The 23,596-nt window shown below is 38.9% G+C and overlaps 1 protein-coding gene across 4 annotated transcripts in view; it reads right to left on the bottom strand.

Moving 5' to 3' along the window:
* Window positions 1-23,596, bottom strand: part of TBCK (TBC1 domain containing kinase) — a 208,922-nt gene that overhangs the window by 20,906 nt on the left and 164,420 nt on the right. For all 4 annotated transcript variants that reach the window (XM_070791100.1, XM_070791099.1, XM_070791098.1 and 1 more), the window contains one exon: window positions 10,747-10,906. In XM_070791100.1, coding sequence (XP_070647201.1) covers window positions 10,747-10,906 — 160 coding nt within the window. The remainder of the gene's footprint in view (window positions 1-10,746; window positions 10,907-23,596) is intronic.

The following is a 23,596-nucleotide window of genomic DNA, read 5'->3' as shown; positions in this document are numbered from 1 at the left end:
AGTGGTTCACTTATTTTCTCTTGCAGTTGTTCAATGATATTTTGCTAGTTGTAAATCCACTATTGAGAGATTTTTCTTTTACTGAACTATACTTGATTTCATTTGATGAATTTTCAGTCTAACTTTATTACTAGGTTTTAACGGCAGATGTAAGACTAGAAAAATTATAATCAGTGCCTACTGTTTTGCAAACAGAAAGTTCCCAAGTCCAAATCATAAACATTTTGTGTTTGACATAAAATCATAAACATCTGCAAAGATAATTTGTAACCATACTAACTAGAATTGGTACCTCTGCTTTCTTTTCACAGCACTCAACTATGGCTTTCTTAATCTTTTCAAAACAGGACTGTGCCAGTTGCAGTGCATTGATTTCAGCTTAGAAGAAAAGCTGCTACTTGTTTAGAAATCACTGTTTTGGTTTTGATACACACAGAGGAAAAATATTAGACCTGATCAGAACAGCTTTTATGAAAATCCTCACTATTGTTTGACCAAAAATTGTAGGGCTCCATACGAACTGGGGACAGTGGGGGTATCCTGAAGATATCAAACTCTAGAACTTAAAATCAATATAAAAAATTTATAACATAAAATTTTCCATCTTAACCATTTTAGGTGTACAATTCAGTGGTATTAAGTATATTCACAATGTTGTATAACTATAACTGTAATAGGGAAGAGTCTATTTTGACTATTCCACACTAGATCTGTTTCTTTGGCTGCTTTTGTTATTACAATCACACATAATGGCCTGCCTCAGAGAATCCTGCCCCTCTGCCTGACTGTTAAGCTGAAGTGCCTTTGTTCAGAACCTTGTCCACCTGCAGATGGCAGGAAGGAAGAAATTAACACGTCTCCCAGCCTGAGGCTTGCCATTTTAGGAGATACTTAGAAGATTAAATGGCCTTTTTACTTTGCTTTCTCACCTCCTCCTATTTTTTATCCATAAAAGAACCTGGCATCCAGACCCCAACAAGATGGTTATTTTGACACATTAGTCTGCCATCTACTTGGTCAGCTGGCTTTCTGAATAAAGTAGTATTCCTTGCCTTAACATTTCATCTCTCGGATTCACTGACCTCTCGTGCAGTGAGAAGAGCAAGCTTGGACTGAGTAACATGACCACTGGTTATTTCCATTTTTTTTTTTTTTTAAATCATTAATGGGAAACCCTGTACCCATTGAGAAACCTATATGCAGGTTAGGAAGCAACAGTTAGAACTGGACATGGAACAACAGACTGGTTCCAAATAGGAAAAGGAGTACGTGAAGGCTGTATATTGTCACCCTGCTTATTTAACTTCTGTGCGGAGTACATCATGAGAAACGCTGGGCTGGAAGAAGCACAAGCTGGAATCAAGATTGCCAGGAGAAATATCAATAACCTTAGATATGCAGATGACATGATCCTTATGGCAGAAAGTGAAGAGGAACTAAAAAGCCTCTTGATGAAAGTGAAAGAGGAGAGTGAAAAAGTTGGCTTAAAGCTCAACATTCAGAAAACTAAGATCATTGCATCTGGTCCCATCACTTCATGGGAAATAGATGGGGAAACAGTGGAAACAGTGTTAGACTTTATTTTTTTTGGAATCATAAAATTCCATAAAACACATAAAATTATCTTTTATGTGTTTGTCTTCTTTACACTGTTTTGAAGGCTCATGGCAAATAGATGGGGAAACAATGGAAACAGTGAGAGACTTTATTTTTTGGGGCTCCAAAATCACTGCAGATGGTGACTGTAGCCATGAAATTAAAAGATGCTTGCTCCTTGGAAGAAAAGCTATGACCAATCTAGACAGCATATTAAAAAGCAGAGACATTACTTTGCCACCAAAGGTCCATCTAGTCAAAGCTATGGTTTTTCTAGTAGTCATGTATGGATGTGAGAGTTGGACTGTAAAGAAAGCTGAGTGCCAAAAAATTGATGCTTTTGAATTGTGGTGTTGGAGAAGACCCTTGAGAGTCCCTTGGACTGCAAGGAGATCACACCTGTCAATCCTAAAGGAAATCAGTCCTGAATATTCATTGGAAGGACTGATGCTGAAGCTGAAACCCCAATACTTTGGGCACCTGATGTGAAGAACTGACTCACTGGAAAAGACCCTGATGCTGGGAAAGATAGAAGGTGGGAAGAGAAGAAGACGACAGAGAATGAGATGGTTGGATAGCATCACTGACACGATGGACATAAGTTTGAGTAAACTCTGGGAGTTGGTGATGGACAGGGAAGCCTGGTGTGCTGAAGCCCATGGGGTTGCAAAGAGTTGGACACGACTGACTGAACCAAACTGAAGGCTCATCCATGTTGTAATGTGTATCAGAACTTCATTCCAAAGTACATTATATGTATATACCACACTTTGTTTATTCATTCATGTCTTGAGGGACACTTGGGTTGTTTCTACTTTTGGACATCATAAATAATGCTGCTATGAAAACTGGCATACAAGTATCCTGTTTAAGTCCATGTTTTCCATTCTTTTGGTATTTACCTAGGAGTGGAATTGCTTATTATATGGTCATTCTATGTTTACATTTTGAAGGAACTGCCAAACTATTAAACTGTTTTCTACATAAGCTACATTACTCTACATTCCCCCCGCCCCTCCAAGCCATGCACCTGGGTTCCAGTTCTCCAAGTTCTTGCCAACATTTGGGTGCAAAGTGGTATTTCACTGTGTCTTTGATTTGCATTTCCCTACACAGAGGATGAGATGGTTGGATGGTATCACTGACTCAATGGACATGTGTTAGGGTAGACTCTGGGAGTTGGTGATGGACAGGGAGGCCTGGTGTGCTGTGGCTCATGGAGTCACAAAGAGTCGGACATGACTGAGTGAGTGAACTGAACTGGATGACAAATGGTGTCAGGTATCTTTTCATGTGCTTATGGCCAAATTTGTAAACTTAAAAATTTGATTGCCTTCTTTTGTTGAGTTGTAGGAATTGTTAGTGAACAGAAATATAACTAATGTTTGTGGGTTGACTTTGTATTCCAGTAATAATCCTTTATAGATACATAATTTACAAATACTTTGTCCTATTTTGTGGGTGGCAAGGATTGTTGGCCACCATGAGAAGCAGGAAAAGGTGAAGAAAGATTCAACCCACAGCCTCAGAGGGAACATGGCTGACACCTTGATTTCAGTACTCTTGCCTGGAAAATCCCATGGACGGAGGAGCCTGGTAGGCTTCAGTCCATGAGGTCGCTAAGAGTCAGACATGACTGAGCGACTTCACTTTCACTTTTCACTTTCATGCATTGGAGAAGGAAATGGCAACCCACTCCAGTATTCTTGCCTGGAGAATCCCAGGGATGGGGGAGTCTGGTGGGCTGCTGTCTATGGGGTCGCACAAAGTTGGACACTACTGAAGCGACTTAGCAGCAGCAGCAGCAGCAGCAGCATATTGAAAAGCAGAGACATTACTTTGCCAACAAAGGTCCATCTAGTCAAGGCTATGGTTTTTCCAGTGGTCATGTGAGAGTTGGACTGTGAAGAAAGCTGAGTGCCAAAGAATTGATGCTTTTGAACTGTGGTGTTGGAGAAGACTCTTGAGAGTCCCTTGGACTGCAAGGAGATCCAACTAGTCCATTCTAAAGGAGATCAGCCCTGGGATTTCTTTGGAAGGAATGATGCTAAAGCTGAAACTCCAGTACTTTGGCCACCTCATGTGAAGAGTTAACTCATTGGAAGACTCTGATGCTGGGAGGGATTGGGGGCAGGAGGAAAAGGGGACGACAGAGGATGAGATGGCTGGATGGCATCACTGACTCGATGGACGTGAGTCTGAGTGAACTCCGGGAGTTGGTGATGGACAGGGATGCCTGGCATGCTGCGATTCATGGGATCGCAAAGAGTTGGACACGACTGAGCGACTGAACTGAGCATCTAGAACTATATTGTATTAAGCCACCCAGTTTCTATTACTTTTCATATCCTAGGAAACTAATGTATGTTCATTTTTGATACCTTTTATTTCTTTTTCTTGCCTAATTGCTCTGGTGAGAATTAACACAAATCCTTCTCAAACCCTTCCAACAAACTGAACATGAGAGGACCCTTCTTAACTCATGCTACAAATCAGCATCATTCTCCTGTCAAAGTCAAACAAAATCATTGCAAGAAAAGAAAAGTACAGACAAAAACCCTTGATGACTATTGATGTAAAAACTTCAACAAAATACTGGCAAACTGAATTCAGGAGGCTCCTGAAAGGATTATGTACCATGACCAAATGGAATTTACACTAGGAATGCAAGGATAGTTAAATATATGGATATCAATGTGGATAACAATACCACATTCATAGAAGAAAGGGAAAAATCATAATTACAATTATCTCCACTGATGCAGAAAAAACATTTAATAAAATTCAATACCATTCAATGATAAAATACTCAATAAACTTAAATAGAAGAGAATCTCCTTAATGTGACAAAAGCGACGTATGAAAAAAATCCAACTAACATCATATTCAATGGTCAAAGACCGAAAGCTGTTTCCCTAAGATCAGGAAGAAGACACGGATGCCTGCTCTTGCCATTCTATTAAAAAAAGTATAGAATCTACTTTTTTTTCAATGTTTCTGTGGAAGAATGGGAGATTAGCACTGCTCACTCTGCCATTTTGCTGCTGTTACTTGCAAACTCTAGAACTTTTATACTCTTATCATATATAAAATAGTACTTACCAAATTCACATTTGGTATTATATGCAAATTATATAGTACTGGAAAATAAAATTAATAGCTGAAATTAATTGAGTGCTTACTATTATGAGGCTGTGTACTGAACCCCTTATTGCCTAATCTGCAATCTTTTCAACAATGCCATGAGGTAGGTATTATTTTCCCCATCTTATAAAGGAATCAATGGTGACTTAGGGAGGTTAAACCATCTGCATAGTTTAACAGCTAGTAAGAAAGAGAACAGAGCAGCTAATATAGTCTGACTAAAAAATCATACATTTAAATAGCATCCTTATAACAGTCAGGGTTCCAACAAACCCTCAGGATAAATTGAGGGATTTTAACTCAGTGAGATTAATTACAACATTATGGAATGTAAGAGAACCATATAGGATGATGTAGTAACCCTGCAACTACCAAAAAGCAGAGCTGTTGCCGCCCCTAAAGCTAATGGGACCAGGGGCTGGAAAGTGAGTATAGAGAAGGTTTATTGTAAAGAAGCATTAACCTTTAGTAGAGGAACACTGTAAAACTGAGACAACTTTGAAAGGAGAAACCAGGGGGATAAATATCCTGACCTCGCTCCCTCCCAAAATTTGTCAGAGGTCCCCATTAGCTCAATAACTGGAAGCCAGAAGACATGGAAGTCTGCCATCTTGAACAGAGAGCAGCGTGAAGAACTGTGGAGGATGGATCTATGATGGGAGGTAGGGTAAGTAAAAGATATCTAGTACCATGGATACATAGTAGAATTCTAGCAAATATGCTTTAAGTTGAGATGCCTCCAACTTAGAGGAGGGTGAGGGGAAAGGAAGCATTAGTAAAGTCATACAGATCTGTACAGCAGACAAAAAAATGATGGAACAATACAAGCAAAAGGATATCAAAAGTTCTCTTTAGCTCCGAGATGAAAAAAATTATTAAAAGTACATCTGTGGACAAAAGAATGTCATTAGCCATTTCAATAAACCAAGGGTGTTGCAGCCATAAAACCATCAACCACTGTAGAAGTCCCTGATGGTGTATGGTGAAGGCAATTACAGATGGAGAAAAACAGGATACTGGCCCTAGATAGTTAAGATGTATATCAAAGGAATAATTTCAATAAGCCCAGACTCTTGCATCTTGCCACACATAGAAAGGTACTAAAATCATTAGTACCACTGAGATGCCTGTTTTTGTGATCAGCAGTAATCTTTTGATGTTTGACTATATTTTTTTTCCCCCCTCAGCAAAAATGCTATATCCTGGCTCCTCCCTTCCCTCTTTGGAACATTCCCTAAGAGCTGAGAGGCTGTATCTCCAGCTTAAGTTCTCACTAAGTCTGCTGAATAAAACATGCTTCTCAAATTTTAGATTGTGCTTTTTTTTAGTTGACACATCTCTATACAAATATTTAAAACTGTTCCTCAAAAATTACGTTCTGACATTGGATTGAAGCATTAATAGCCAAGCATACAATCTGTTCAGTCACTTATGTGCAAGTATGAATAATCATGTAGAGTCTGAGGAAGAAGGAACTACTATGATAGCATCTGGTTTCTGATAAGGAAGACACTGGCTGATTTGTCAGGAATGTGATGGCTCTTTGTATACCATTATTGTCATATATTCTTATTGCTTCATCTAAATAGTCTTGCTTCCAGATTTCCTTCATTTGTCGAACTTTTAAATTTATTCGCACTGTGACACATGCATTTCACAACATGACATATGATATATAGTTTATTATTTAATGAAAGAGTTACCCACTTATTTGTATATATATTTTGACCTTTATGATAAAGTAAACTTAGAACAAACATAAATCTAGAGATTAATACAATGAGTGGGATGTTGGGATGCATTTGACATATTTAAGAAGATTCAGTTATTCAGGTCCACTTGATACCATCTTTCAAATGGTTAATGCTTTCTGAAAGTACAGCCTTAAGCTTGTTAGCACTTAGTGCATAATTGGGAGGAGCTATTGTGATCCATGAAAAATCAGAACAAGTCTATTTTGAAAAAACAGGATAAATGGCTGCATTCAGACTCAAAAGCCTTACTTGCTCACTAAGTTAGGAGTATGGGCTTAGAGTCATATAGACCCATGTTTCAGTCCTGGCTCTGACACCAGCAAATTAGATAAACTCCAAATCTAAGTTTTCCTTGTACATAAAATGTATAAATAATGCCTCCCTCATAGAATTGTTGATCACTCACCTAGAGCCAGACACCCTGTACTGTGAAGTCAAGTGGGCCTTAGGAAGCATCACTACGAACAAAGCTAATGGAGGTGATGGAATTCCAGTTGAGCTATTTCAAATCCTGAAAGATGACACTGTGAAAGTGCTGCACTCAATATGCCAGCAAATTTGGAAAACTCAGCAGTAGCCACAGGATTGGAAAAGGTCAGTTTTCATTCCAATCCCAAAGAAACACAATGCCAAAGAATGCTCAAACTACCACACAATTGTACTCATCTCACACACTAGTAAAAGTAATGCTTAAAATTCTCCAAGCCAGGCTTCAGCAATACATGAACCGTGAACTTCCCGATATTTAAGGTGGTTTTAGAAAAGGCAGAGGAACCAGAGATGAAATTCCCAACATCTGCTGGATCATCAAAAAAGCAAGAGACTTCCAGAAAAACATCTATTTCTGCTTTATTGACTATGCCAAAGCCTTTGACTGTGTGGATCACAATAAAACTGTGGAAAATTCTGAAAGAGATGGGAATATCAGACCACCTGACCTGCCTCTTGAGAAACCAGTATACAGGTCAGGAAGCAACAGTTAGAACTGGACATGGAACAACAGACTGGTTCCAAATAGGAAAAGGAGTACGTCAAGGCTGTATATCGGAGAAGGCAATGGCACCCCACTCCAGTACTCTTGCCTGGAAAATCCCATGGATGGAGGAGCCTGGTGGGCTGCAGTCCATGGGGTCGCTAGGAGTCAGACACGACTGAGCGACTTCACTTTCACTTTTCACTTTCATGCACTGGAGAAGGAAAGGGCAACTCACTCCAGTATTCTTGCCTGGAGAATCCCAGGGACGGGGGAGCCTGGTGGGCTGCCGTCTATGGGGTCGCCGAGAGTTGGACACGACTGAAGCGACTTAGCAGCAGCAGCAGCAAGGCTGTATATCGTCACCCTGCTTATTTAACTTATATGCAGAGTACATCATGAGAAACGCTGGGCTGGAGGAAGCACAAGCTGGAATCAAGATTGCCGGGAAAAATATCAATAACCTCAGATATGTGGATGATACCAACTTTATGGCAGAAAGTGAAGAAGAACTAAAAAGCCTCTTGATGAAAGTGAAAGAGGAGAGTGAAAAGGTTGGCTTAAAGCTCAAAATTCAGAAAACTAAGATCATGGCATCTGGTCCCATCACTTCATGGGAAATAGATGGCGAAACAGTGGAAACAGTAGCTGACTTTATTTTTTGGGGCTCCAAAATCACTGCAGATGGTAATTGCAGCCATGAAACCAAAAGATGCTTACTCCTTGGAAAGAAAGCTATGACCAACCTAGACAGCATATTAAAAAGCAGACATTACTTTGCCAACAAAGGTCCGTCTAGTGAAGGCTATGGTTTTTCCAGTGGTCATGTATAGATATGAGAGTTGGACTATAAAGCTGAGCGCCGAAGAATTGATGTTTTTGAACTGTGGTGTTGGAGAAGACTCTTGAGAGTCCCTCGGACTGCAAGGAGATCCAACCAGTCCATTCTAAAGGAGATCAGTCCTGGGTGTTCATTGGAAGGACTGATGTTGAAGCTGAAACTCCAATATTTTGGCCACCTGATGTGAAGAACTGACTCATTTGAAAAGACCCTGATGCTGGGAAAGATTGAGGGCAGGAGGAGAAGGGGACAACAGAGGATGAGATGGCTGGATGGCATCACTAACTCAGTGGTCATGGGTTTGGGTGGACTTCGGGAGTTGGTGATGGACAGGGAGGCCTGGTGTGCTGCGGTTCATGGGGTTGCAAAGAGTCGGACATGACTGAGCGACTGAACTGAACTGATAGAATTGTTATGAAGAATAAAAAGAGATAACATATAGAAGTACTTGTCACAGTGCCAAGCACACAATCACCAGTCAGTAATTGGGATGATTATCACTGTTAACATTTCTTCCTGACAGTTTCCTTGGCAATCCAGTGGTTAAGACTCTATGCTTTCATTGTAGGGTGTGTGAGTTATACCCCTGGTCAGGGAATTAAAATTCTGCATGCCTCATGGTGCAGTCAAAATATAAAATAATTTTTTAAAGTCCAGCTCATTTGGAGTAATAAAAAACAACTCTTCCTAAGGCTGTGTATTATGTGCCACCCAGAAATAAGTGATTCTGAATACTATTTCTGTGAGTTGAATGTATTGATATGCATTGTAATGGAAAATGGATATTTTTCATTGGAGTGATATTGCAATATGGATTAATGTAACAGCAGCAGTATTGTGGTAATAATAGTAATAATAAAAGCCGATTTACATAAAAATAATTGAGATACCAAGGCTTTAGTTCTAAAATCTTCTCAGTTACTTATTAAAATTGCACATTAGTCATTTACTATACTGACTTTCTCTGAAATAGGTAAATTTAGATTCCCTATCAGGTGCTAAATACAGTGACATAAAAGAGAGATGAATAATTTAAGACTTACATAGCTAATATCCACTCAGATATTTCTTTAGTTTTGTCAATTAAGCTTTTTTTTAACCAAGGATGACTTTAATTTAGTGTCAAAAGCCAATACTTCTGAAACAAGATTATTAGATGCTTAAAACAGCCTATGACAATAGTCTTAAAGTTCTCACTTGACTACATTTCCATAGATATCCTTTCTGGATTATTCAGCTTATTTGCATAAGCTATCTTCAGAGAGCAAACTATCTCTGCTACTTTTTCAGGAGCAGATTCTTCTGTCCTTTTAGAAAAAGGGCCTGTCCTGGTTCACTGTTGCCTACATCTAGATATGTCATTTTAAAAGCCGCTTTATAGAGCTCTGATTGACATACAATAACTTATACATATTCAAAGTGTACATTTTAATGTTTGACTGAGGGATTTGTAAATAAGTACATTTGGCTCTCATAGTCCAGATAGCCTCTAACTTGTCTTTTATGAAAAGTAAAGGTTGATGTTTGGTAGAAACCAACACAATACTGTAAAGCAATTATCCTTCAATTAAAAATAAATAAATTAAAAAAAAAAAAGGTGAAGTTTTTGACCTCCAGAAACTACTCTGTTTCAAGTTTCAAAAATTTTAAGAACATAGCCAGAAGAGAGAAAAGCCATTTTACTGTTTCATATACTCCTCAGTTCCTGAAAGTTGATATCCTTCCCAAATTCTCTATTACCATAAAGCTTTGGGCCTGTAAGAAAGAAAACCCACAAATGATCCATCACAATCAACTTTCAAAACCACCAATGAAGTCCCACTGTTTTTCTCCAATGAAAGGAACTGAATTTACTTCTTGTAATTTCAGAAAATAGTTAAAACATCAAAACCACAACAAAACATAGTAGGCTATCATTTGAAGTTTCCTAAGCTTAGTATTGAAGAAGGCAATGGCACCCCACTCTAGTACTCTTGCCTGGAAAATCCCATGGACGGAGGAGCCTGGTAGGCTACAGTCCATGGGGTCGCTAAGAGTCAGACACGACTGAGCAACTTCACTTTCACTTTTCACTTTCATGCATTGGAGAAGGAAATGGCAACCCACTCCAGCATTCTTGCCTGGAGAATCCCAGGGACGGGGGAGCCTGGTGGGCTGCCGTCTATGGGGTAGCACAGAGTCAGACACGACTGAAGCGACTTAGCAGCAGCAGCAGCAAGCTTAGTATTGATCCTGATGCTGTAGAGTGAGGAAAAAAGGCTTGAATTCTTCTATAAGGAAAAGGTAGACAATCTCTTTGATGTAAGAATATAGACAGATATTCAAAGCTCATTTGATTTGCAACCAGCTCCTGAAGAAATAACATTTAGACAACCTGTTGCAGTAGGCCGGTAAACAACTCATCATGAGGTCCATATGACATTTCTGAGTACACTTACCACTGCTGTGTGCTTTGCCACATTCCCCACGATGACAATGACCTTCCCTTTGAAGCTCTGGAGCATGGCAGTGTAAGGTCCCTGGGTAAGCTCCCCTTCAGCAGTAAATGCAGTGCTGAATGGAATGTTGATGCTGCCTGAAATGTGACCCCGAACAAAACTGAGAAAAAAGGTTAAGGGAAACATTTATTTGTGTGCAGATTTGAATGTGTGAGAGAAGCTCACAGGGAATTAATTCTCAGAAGAGAGTACCATTAAAATCAAACACAAATGGAGATAAGACTTGAAAATCCCCTGAACAGACAAAACCAATTTAGTCACACAAGCAAAGATTAATTTAGCTTGTTTTGCAAGACAAGCGAGGCTAACTTGACCTGGGTCACTTCTTGTTTATGCCTCTGAAAATTGTAAGTGAAACTTAAACTGTCTCCCTAAATTGATATTTGACGTTCACTACCCATTTCCCTTTCATTTAAGAAAATTCTAATATTGTAACTAGTCACTGAAAAATGGTCACTGCTGCTTTTTAACAATATACCTCTAAGCCTCACTCCATGTTTTGGTTCAACTGCTCCTGGTTTGCAAACTGTCTTTTGGTGTGTACACAATAAACTTTTAATTAATTACTACTTTATTAATTAACTTTTATTAATTACTGCTTTAGTTATTCATCAGTTTTACTTCTTTTTTCCCCCTGAACTTTTGACAGAAAGGAAAAAGATTAGCCAAAGATGTAAACAAGACTTTCTTGATTAAACAAAATATTGTGAAAGTGATCAGAATGCAGCAAATCAATGGCAATCACATAGGTTGTACAACATTCATGGCTTTCAATTCATTATTACTATTATTACTACTACTGTGATTATTTTAAAGCTCTATTACAAAAGAGTGCAATTAAAAAGATGATTCTTCCTATAGAGTCTATAGAGAAAGATATTATATCAATCACTTTTTTAAAAAGCATAAATTAACAACTACAAAAACTGCTCTGAAACAGATGTATACGATGCTTTGATAGGACATGTCAATTTGAGGAGGACAGGGAAAGTTTCCACTAGGAAATAAGTGATGGCTGAGGTAAATCTGAATAATTAATAAAAGTTAGGCAACAGAATAGAATACAGGTGGTATAGGGTGGTGGAAGGGACAAACTATTTAAGGCAGGAATGTGAGGTGTGTATTGGGGAGGCACATGACTAATCATGAGAAGGAAGGAAGGCCAGTATAGTGGAATGCAGAGAGCAAAGACAGCATAAGACTAGCCTGGAAATGAATGCAGAGGCCAGATCATACAGCACCTTGCAGATCATGTTGTTAAAAATTGGTCTTTCTCCTAGAGCGAGGAAAATCAGGAAGTATTTTAGGCAGATAAGAACAGATCACATTTGCACCTGGGCAACAAGTTGGAGAAAGGCTAGGAGGAGAGTGAATGTGAAGGTCAGTCTGTGAGACGTCTGTCTAGGCTGTATTTTGTCTCCTCCTTAACAATCACTGATGATAATCATGAAGAGATGTTTATGTTCAATATTAGCAACTCCCCCTGAACTTCCACTTTAGATATGTTCTTTACAAAATGGAAAAGACATAGCATTTTAAAAGGTTATATCACAAGCAACGAATATCTGCCCCCCCCAAAAAAACTAATCAGTCATTGCTGTAGAAGAATTATACATTATAATTATAATGTAATTAATATTAATATAATTATAAAATTATAATTATTTATTGACATGAAAATTTCTCAACTGCCCCAGTTTGTAGGTTCATCTTTAGAATATTACTTCTCTCTGTTTCTGTCAATCTCTCTTTTTCCCTTATTAACACCAAGAGGAGAAATTTGAGGCTCCTACTCTCAAGATTGATGGTGGAGGTTGAACACATTATCTTAAACTTCTAGTCAGCTGTTAATTCATTTTTCTTTAAAGAGAAGCATTTGGCACTAATAATGAGGGGAAGGATGTAAAAAGTTCTGGAAAATGAAATGAGAAATAGAATAGATACCATTCCAGGTACACTGTTTAGTTAGAATGTTCTAGAACATTTCATCAGCTCTAGTTTTTTGAACATTTACAATGAAATGACTCAGTATTCAAAGTATTGGCTTCAGTTTTCATGAACAGAAATGACTTTGTCCTCAGCATATAATTACTACAATAGCACTTTAATCTTTAATAAGGATATACTGTAAAAACTTTTGATTTTTCTCAAACTGTGAATATGACAACTCCACTATTTTCAGCAAAGCAATCTACATCTGCCAGCCTAAATCAACTGCCAGAGAGAGTTTCTGTGTTTATCAAATAGCCAGTGTCAACCATGTACATTTTTCCTTTTTAGTGTTTTTTCAGTAGCAAAAACAATACAAATCTATACTAGTTAAGTGCTCTAGCAGACACGTTTGCACTGCCTGCCCCAACCCTGCCTTCTTGTTTGAAAGGACCTCAACCACTGACCCTGATGAAAGGATGAGCGTAGGCGGTCACGTTTGCGTCAGGAGACCCCGCCACAATCAAGACTGACAGGACAGTAGGGAGAGGGAGGGTGAAGGTGGGTATCTGACATGGGCTGAGCCCATTAGACTCTCTCCCTTCAAAATCAAAGGTAAAAGGCAATGCTCAGACTGTGTTAAACTTATTCGAGCGCCTTCTCTATACATAATTTATTCAGCCACACATTAAAGAATTAAATAAAATTATTTACTTTACAAGATAAATTCTATATTTGGTTTAAAAAAAGTACCCACCTGTATCCAAATACCCAATATCTAATATCTGTATCTAAAGTCATACACAAGCATCTAGATGAGTTTCTAGGTTCAATATCACCAATTTATTACATGCTTTTAAAGAAGATTTTAGTCCAAATTGCCTTTTAGTCACTACAAGTATGTCATAAATTTATCATTCTAGAATTTGCTTTTGTGTTTTATGGTTTGATGTTTAAAAAAATGTTCACTAGATTAAATGTTAAAATGCTGACAAAGTATCATGGCAACAGAGTCCTTTGGGTAAGAGACAAGTTAGAATCCAAAATACAAAACTATTTCAAACCTTTTTAAAGCTATTTTAACACTTTGGACAATAAGACACAAAAGAAAAAAAATCTTAAACCACACTTGCCCCATTTTTAGTTTAGTTCAGTCAAAAAAATCCTGGAAAACATATAAAAGCACTCATCCAAGAACACTCTTGTCATAAAACTTATAGTGCAAATAAGATTGGGTAAACACGGATATTTGTAGACAGAATGATCAAACCTCTAGATAGCTATTAACTGTGTGACTGGCAAATAGCAGAGGAGAATGAGACTGGTCTAGTTACATATTAATACATTTACAATGAACATTCTCTTCTTAAGTAAGTTGGACAATGCAGACAGTTTTGGTTATTTAAAGATCTTGTTTCCTTGGTAATTATTTACCTTTCATTGCCTACAACAGAAATTCTCATATGATGCAAACATCATATGATGAAGTAGAACTTTTTCAGGGCAAATTCTAAACACATGAGAGGCTGTCAGACTCTTGTAAAGGCAGGTAGTCAAAGTTTTTTTTAATCTTCAGTCTTTCATAATCATAATAAAGTATTAGGTGTTTGAAAAATGAACAAAGAACAGATTCTGTATATTTTGTGTTAATAGGACAAATTGCAAGGAGATCCAACCAGTCCATTCTGAAGGAGATCAGCCCTGGGATTTCTTTGGAAGGAATGATGCTAAAGCTGAAACTCCAGTACTTTGGCCACCTCATGCGAAGAGTTGACTCATTGGAAAAGACTCTAATGCTGGGAGGGGTTGGGGGCAGGAGAAGAAGGGGACGACGGAGGATGAGATGGCTGGATGACATCACTGACTTGATGGACATGAGTCTGAGTGAACTCCAGGAGTTGGTGATGGACAGGGAGGCCTGGCGTGCTGCGATTCATGGGGTCGCAAAGAGTCGGACACGACTGAGTGACTGAACTGAAGTACAATGAAACAGAAGAAGATTTCTGACATATAGAGACTCTGATTAATTCTGGGCACAACATGGCAAGGAGAGCAAAATGATAAAAGAATACACTGCAATATGCACTTTCTCCATGATCAAAAGACTTGTTTTATTTCATTGAACTGAAGTAGAGGACAAATAGGAGAGGGAAATGGCAACCCACTCCAGTGTTCTTGCCTGGAGAATCCCAGGGACAGTGGAGCCTGGTGGGCTTCCGTCTCTGGGGTCACACAGAGTAGGACACGACTGTAGCGCCTTAGCAGCAGCAGCAGCAGAGGACAAATATGTGTGAGTTCTTTAGCTGACTCATTGGAAAAGACCCTGATGCTGGGAAACATTGAAGGTAGGAAGAGAAGGGGACAACAGAGGATGAGATGGTTGGATGGCATCATCGACTCGATGGACATGAGTTTGAGCAAGCTCTGGGAGTTGGTGATGGACAGGGAAGCCTGGCTTGCTGCACTCCATGGGGTTGAAAAGAGTCAGACACGACTGAGCAAATGAACTGAACTGAGAGACGAACATCCATTTTTTAGAATTGTGATTGTTACTTCATTGCTTAACCTCACATTCTAGACAAAAACTTGGATTCATTGCATTTGCCTTTTGCATTTGGGCTTCCCTTGGGGGCTCAGGTGGTAAAGAATCCACCTACACTTAAAGAGGTTCTATAGTGGGTATACTACCCAACAGATGGACACTATACTATTTTACAAACTATAACCTTAAAAAGCTTCAGCTTCACGTATCCAGTTTAGAGACCAAGGCTATAGAAGCCCAAGTATTTATGTGGTAATTAGCCTCAATCATATATACATCTTGATAGTGTACTTATAACAATGTCCACCATAATTTTAAGATTGGTTTTGGCAAAAAAAAACACAATAAAAACAATGCCACATATAAACACTAGCTATTATCTTTTCAGTGTTTATAAGACATTTTGCTATTTGGATTTTTAATGATGAATTTGAAAGAATTAAAAGACATAAGACATGATTAAAGAAGTTGATAGAAATTGCAATGCAATCTCTTCTATGGAATAGTAGTAGCTATAAAAACACAAAAGCATCTGATTACTATAGCAGTCACTGCCTCAGGTGTGTTTGTACCTTAAATATTTTTGTGTATGATAAAGGAGTTGGGTTATTAGAACAATATTAACAGGTAAGGATGATGTGTATTATCTTGTACATTTCTAAGATACGAAGACTTTCTTACAGTCACAAGTCAGTCTATATGATGGTACAAGAAGATGCATCACACTTTAATGAGGAATGCAGAAAAAATATTAGTTCTAAGAATAATATGGATACATGATATAGGTAAGTTACATAGGCAAATTTTCATATTCCAAAAAATTATTTACTTTACTAAAAGATTTTAAAATTCCTTTAAATAATTGATGGTTCAAAATTCAGTACAGAAATAACCTTAAGGTTTCTAAATTCTGAAAGTGCACAGCATTTCTCACTTGGTGACATCACACTTCTATACACAAAGCATACTTGTATCTTACCAGACCAAGAAGGTATGCTCAGTTATATGTTGGCTTCTTTGTTTGCTATGTTATAGTTTGCAAATTATAGTTAGTGTTAAAGAGCTCAAAGTAAAGGCTATACCTTTAGTATATCAAAAGCCAAAAGCTTTCTATTATATAACTAAGCTGTATTAACTGATATAAAAATTATACCCTTGAGATATCATCATTTTTCTTTGCTAAATCTATTGCTGCTTTCTTTGAATAGGATCACCATCTCCAAGTCACTCTAAAACCTCATTTTTGTTATCTCATTAGTGGCAACGTTCAACTGTACTATACTCATAAATTCCACTGTCCTATCTGTATCCCATTACCACTTGCCTATTTCAGACACTCGTTACTTTGAGCTTAGACTATAGCAATAGCTTTTTGTTTTCTCCAATTCTCTTTTCCTTTGGAAATCCATTTTATTCACAGTATTGTTATATTAAAATATTTAAAACAAAGTTCTGATTACCACACCCATCCTGAGAAAACTTCCAAGGCTGCCTATAGGACAAAGTCCAAATTTCTCAGTTCAGAGCTTATGAACAGAACCAAACTACTTCAATTCCAACCACACTGGATCACATACTGTTTCCAGCGTATGTTCTGCCTAGTTCCTATAGTTTTCCCTACCTAAATAGGGATACCTAAATATATTTTCTCTATATTTTTGAGTGTTCAAATATTATCTATCTTTTGAGAATTCCTCCATGAAAGTTTCCCTTCCTACAGTCTCTGTACATCTCTCATGACAGCCATTTGGTCTGTTATAACACATACTAATTTGGCTTTCCTGGTGGCTCAAAGGCAAAGAATCTGCCTGTCAATGCAGGACACATGGATTCGATCCCTGAGTTGGGAAGATCCTCTAGATAAGTGCATGGCAATCCACTCCAATATTCTTGCCTGGGAAATCCCATGGACAGAGGAGCCTAGGAGGCTATAGTCCAGAGGACCGCAAGAGTCAGACATGACTTAGAGACTAAAACCATTAATACATACTAATGTACCTGACTTTCATCAAGACTTTAAATGACTTATATAAAGGATCTGTATTTATCTCATCTATGAAACTCTTACAATGCTTAATTTAGTGTCTAGAATACATCTAACTTATTTGCTGAGTAAACAGATTTCAGCATTGTGCCAAACCTAGAGTAACTAGTATGAGGGGCAAATACACTAAATGCCTCCTGGCCTTCTAGCTTGTGGCACCACTACCTATCAATACTTGTTAGTGTTATGGTACATAATTATCTTTTGTCAAGATACAGTATGAGGAAAAAGAAACAGCAACAGGAGTCATTTCCCTGGATTTTCTCCAGCATAGATACCAACCCAAAGGGCCCAGGAAAACTAGTTTATTTTAGGGCAAAGCTAGAGACCTCACTCTGTGACTGCAAATATGAAGGAATATTTAAGTACATCAAATCTCTGGGTGAGTCCATCCTTCCAGGCTTGTCTGCACCATTCCTTCCACAGTCATTCTTTTTCTCACTGAAAGACAAATCTGAGCATGCCACTTAACTGATTAAAATCCTTTAACCGTTTCTCACAGCCTATGGAATAAAACCTGGATTTCCTAGCACATTATACAACATTCTCTGTAAGTTACCTTTGCCTACATTAGTCTCACTTTCTAACCTCATATATTCCAGCCAAGTATACCCAGAGTACTTGTAATTCCCTTATTGTGTCTTCCTCACATTCTTTGCACCCACCCACTACGTGTTTTTTCAGTCTCAAGTGTCTTCTTTCTCTTCATTGCTCAGGTGACTTCCACTTGTCTTTTAAGACCTGTTTCAGGCATTATCTGGCTTAGATGACCATCCTAATATTCCCAAGGCTTTCTGAGTATGGCTCAGACATAGAGCATTTCACACAGTATGGCAATTATCTATCTCATTTGTCTGCCTTAGCCATAAGACTGAGTTCCTGTTGGGCAGGGGCTCTGATTTAACCAAGCAAAGTAGGTTCTCAGGCAGGACTGACTGGCTGTTTAAATAAGGTTGATGGAACTCACGAACTGGGGCAATGGATAGGTGTCAGAGAAACCAGGAGCTCTCCTGTGCCGGTAGCTCAATGGTAAAGAATCTGACTGTAATGCAGGAGATGTGGGTTCGATTCCTGGGTCAAGAAGATCCCCTGGAGATGGAACCCACTCCAGTATTCTTGCCTGGGAAATCCCATGTGCAGAGGAGTCTGGCAGGCTAGAGTCCATGGGGTTGCAAAAGAGTTGGACACCACTGAGCAACTGAACAACAATTGATGTACTTCTCAAAACTATTAATCCAGACAGTGGAGACATTCTGCAGTAGTGGCTACCATATACTCCCACATTATACAAGGTCCATTCAGCTGTAGTAATATACATGAATAGAAACTGTAATTCAAGTATCTTAAATCTAGATCCAAACAAGAATCTTACTAAGCCTCTTTATTATCACTTTGCTCTGAACACAAGTACCTCAATATTACTTTGAAGACTTTTTTAGAAATTAATTCTTCAGGACACAGAGACAAGAGCAAATCTAGCATTTACTAAGGATGAATAACATGGTGTAATAATGAAAACAACTGAATTTATGTGCTTTTTAAATTAAAAATGTAAGCTTGAGGTCTTTCCGATAGCTTCTGATATTTAAAAAAAGTTAAGAGTTTTAAAAATAAAGCTTCAAAACCAACCTTGACTTCAAGCAAATGAGAACAGACCTTCAAAGTATTTCTATTCATAGATAACAGTTAGACCCACATTATATGACTAGAACACTAAATATGAACTCTGAAATTTGGAACTGAAATATTTAGGAAATTTGAAACGAAATCTTTAGAAATATTAAAGAAAACATGGAACAAAATAGAAAGCCCAGAGATAAATCCATGCACCTATGGACACCTTATCTTTGACAAAGGAAGCAAGAATATACAATGGAGAAAAGACAATCTCTTTAACAAGTGGTGCTGGGAAAACTGGTCAACCACTTGTAAAAGAATGAAACTAGAACACTTTCTAGGAGAAGGTGATGGCACCCCACTCCAGTACTCTTGCCTGGAAAATCCCATGGATGGAGGAGCCTGGTAGGCTGCAGTCCATGGGGTCGTGAAGAGTTGGACACAATTGAGTGACTTCACTTTCACTTTTTACTTTCATGCATTGGAGAAGGAAATGGCAACCCACTCCAGTGTTCTTGCCTGGAGAACCCAAGGGACGGGGGATCCTGGTGGGCTGCCGTCTATGGGGTCGCACAGAGTCGGACACGACTGAAGCGACTTAGCAGCAGCAGCAGCAGAACACTTTCTAACACTATACACAAAAATAAACTCAAAATGGATTAAAGATCTAAACGTAAGACCAGAAAACTATATAACTCCTTGAGGAGAACATAGGCAAAACACTCTCCGACATACATCACAGAAGGATCCTCTATGATCCACCTCCCAGAATATTGGAAATAAACGCAAAAATAAACAAATGGGACCTAATTAAAATTAAAAGCTTCTGCACAACAAAGGAAACTATAAGCAAGGTGAAAAGACAGCTTTCAGAATGGGAGAAAATAATAGCAAATGAAGCAACTGACAAACAACTAATCTCAAAAATATACAAGCAACTCCTGCAGCTCAATTCCAGAAAAATAAATGACCCAATCAAAAAATAGGACAAAGAACTAAACAGACATTTCTCCAAAGAAGACATACAGATGGCTAACAAACACATGAAAAGATGCTCAACATCACTCATTATCAGAGAAATGCAAATCAAAACCACAATGAGGTACCATTTCACACCAGTCAGAATGGCTGTGATCCAAAAGTCTACAAGCAATAAATGCTGGAGAGGGTGTGGAGAAAAGGGAACCCTCTTACACTGTTGGTGGGAATGCAAACTAGTACAGGGACTATGGAGAACAGTGTGGAGATTCCTTAAAAACCTGGAAATAGAACTGCCTTATGACCCAGCAATCCCATTGCTGGGCATACGCACCGAAGAAACCAGAATTGAAAGAGACACATGTACCCCATTGTTCATTGCAGCACTGTTTACAATAGCCAGGACATGGAAGCAACCTAGATGTCCATCAGCAGATGAGTGGATAAGAAAGCTGTGGTACATATACACAATGGAGTATTCAGTTCAGCTCAGTCGCTCAGTCATGTCCGACTCTTTGCGACCCCATGAATCGCAGCATGCCAGGCCTCCCTGTCCATCACCAACTCACGGAGTTCACCCAGATTCATGTCCAAGTCAGTGATGCCATCCAGCCATCTCATACTCTGCCGTCCCCTTCTCCTCCTGCCCCCAATCCCTCCCAGCATCAGAGTCTTTTCCAATGAGTCAACTCTTCGCATGAGGTGGCCAAAGTACTGGAGTTTCAGCTTTAGCATCATTCCTTCCAAAGAAATCCCAAGGCTGATCTCCTTCAGAATGGACTGGTTGGATCTCCTTGCAGTCCAAGGGACTCTCAAGAGTCTTCTCCAACACCACAGTTCAAAAGCATCAATTCTTCGGCACTCAGCCTTCTTCACAGTCTAACTCTCACATCCATACATGACCACTGGAAAAACCATAGCCTTGACTAGACGGACCTTTGTTGGCAAAGTAATGTCTCTGCTTTTGAATATGCTATCTAGGTTGGTCATAACTTTCCTTCCAAGGAGTAAGCGTCTTTTAATTTCATGGCTGCAGTCACCATCTGCAGTGATTTTGGAGCCCAAAAAAATGAAGTCTGACACTGTTTCCCCATTGATTTCCCATGAAGTGATGGGACCAGATGCCATGATCTTCGTTTTCTGAATGTTGAGCTTTAAGCCAACTTTTTCACTCTCTACTTTCACTTTCATCAAGAGGCTTTTGAGTTCCTCTTCACTTTCTGCCATAAGGGTGGTGTCATCTGCATATCTGAGGTTATTGATATTTCTTCCGGCAATCTTGATTCTAGCTTGTGCTTCTTCCAGTCCAGCCTTTCTCATGATGTACTCTGCATATAAGTTAAATAATCAGGGTGACAATATACAGCCTTGACATACTCCTTTTCCTATTTGGAGCCAGTCTGTTGTTCCATGTCCAGTTCTAACTGTTGCTTCCTGACCTGCATACAAATTTCTCAAGAGGCAGGTCAGGTGGTCTGGTATCCCCATCACTTTCAGAATTTTCCACAGTTTATTGTGATCCACACAGTCAAAGGCTTTGGCATAGTCAATAAAGTAGAAATAGATGTTTTTCTGGAATTCTCTTGCTTTTTCCATGATTCAGCAGATGTTGGCAATTTGATCTCTGGTTCCTCTGCCTTTTCTAAAACCAGCTTGAACATCAGGAAGTTCACAGTTCACATATTGCTGAAGCCTGGCTTGGAGAATTTTGAGCATTACTTTACTAGCGTGTGAGATGAGTGCAATTGTGCTGTAATCACGATGTTGTGATCACTGACCTAGAGCCAGACATCCTGGAATGTGAAGTCAAGTGGGCCTTAGAAAGCATCACTATGAACAAAGCTAGTGGAGGTTATGGAATTCCAGTCGAGCTATTTCAAATCCTGAAAGATGATGCTGTGAAAGTGCTTCACTCAATATGCCAGCAATTTTGGAAAACTCAGCAGTGGCCACAGGACTGGAAAAGGTCAGTTTTCATTCCAATCCCAAAGAAAGGCAATGCCAAAGAATGCTCAAACTACCGCACAATTGCACAATGGAGTATTACTTAGCCATTAAAAAGAATACATTTGAATCAGTTCTAATGAGGTGGATGAAACTGGAGCCTATTATACAGAGTGAAGTAAGCCAGAAAGAAAAACACCAATACAGTATACTAACGCCTATATATGGACTTTAGAAAGATGGTAACGACAACACTGTATGTGAGACAGCAAAAGAGACACAGATGTATAGAACAGTCTTTTGGACTCTGTGGGAGAGGGAGAGGGTGGCATGTCGGGAGAATGGCATTGAAACATGTATATCATATAAGAAACGAATTGCCAGTCCAGGTTCGATGCAGGATGCTTGGGGCTGGTGTACTGGGATGACCCAGAGCGATGGTACAGGGAGGGAGGTGGGGGGGGGTTCAGGATGGGGAACATGTGTACACACCCGTGGTGGATTCATGTTGATGCATGGCAAAACCAATACAATATTGCAAAGTAATTAACCTCCAATTAAAATAAATAAATTTAAATTAAAAAAAATAAAACAGCGGTTTAACTTGTGTATTATCTTTAAACTATTAAATAGTTATCAAATTTATGTACTACCTGAGGAACATTTTCTATTGCCTCTTTAAAATATTCAATTATTGTTTGCTCTGAAGTTTCCATTATGTACTGAAGGACAAAAATAACTGACCTGAACCTTTACCTAGATTAACAATTCATGTTTCCTTCTTATAAAAACAAAAAGAAAATAAGATTTCAACAAAACTTTGCTCTTTAGCCTCCCTGATATAAGCCGTTTAGCTCTACTATTGAGAATATGAACTAGATTATCTCTAGGGTTCCTTCATATTCTAAAGCTGGGATTATATCTCTATTCCAAGTGTATGAAGTCTGTCTTCATGTCCTCCAGCCTTCCTTGTCTAAATTCCCCTCCTCTCTTGGTCTCCTCCTAGGTTAGAGGCAGTTCTCATATTTTTGACATGCTTCTCCTCACCTACAATCACAAAAACTGATAATAGATTAAAATATTATCTCTGTGATGGGGTTCAGGACACGCCACCCCAAATTACGACATCTTGAAATACTGAATATTTTAAGCCGAAGGAATTTGAGAAATGTCATGTGCAGGAAGGACTTTCTGACCTTCCCATGCGTCAGGTCATAAAACCTTCAACTGAGAGATGCCCTGCTTATACTGGGCTTCTCAGGTGGTGGTAGTGGTAAAGAACCTGTGTGCCAATGCAGGAGACATAAGAGATGCAAGTTGGATCCCTGGGCCGGGAAGATCCCCTGGAGGAGGGCATGGCAACCCATTCCCGTACTCTTGCCCGGAGAATCACAGACAGAGGAGCCTGGAGAGCTGTAGTCCACAGGGTCGCACATAGTGGGACATGATTGAAGTGACTTAGCTCACGTGCCCGCTCCTTATATTAATACTTAGAGGATAGGAACATCCTTATCTTCAAGACTGAGGAACACTAAGAGGAATCTGAATGGACAGGTCTTGCTAAGTTTTCCTTGGTTTACTACAAAAGTTTACAACGCTTAGCTCAAACCCCTTTTGCTCTATCACATTTTCCCATGGCTGTCTACTTTTCATCAGACCTAGCTTAAAAACACTCAGGTTTAGTCAATTCTTCACGTGTTCCTTATGAAGGTGCTTATGTCATATAAAACTTCTAT

The sequence above is a fragment of the Bos indicus genome, chromosome 6, assembly GCF_029378745.1.
Source record: "Bos indicus isolate NIAB-ARS_2022 breed Sahiwal x Tharparkar chromosome 6, NIAB-ARS_B.indTharparkar_mat_pri_1.0, whole genome shotgun sequence".
Taxonomy (NCBI): Eukaryota; Metazoa; Chordata; class Mammalia; order Artiodactyla; family Bovidae; genus Bos; species Bos indicus.
The sequence above is the reverse complement of the archived record's forward strand: the minus strand, read 5'-3'. Positions and strand labels throughout refer to the sequence as shown.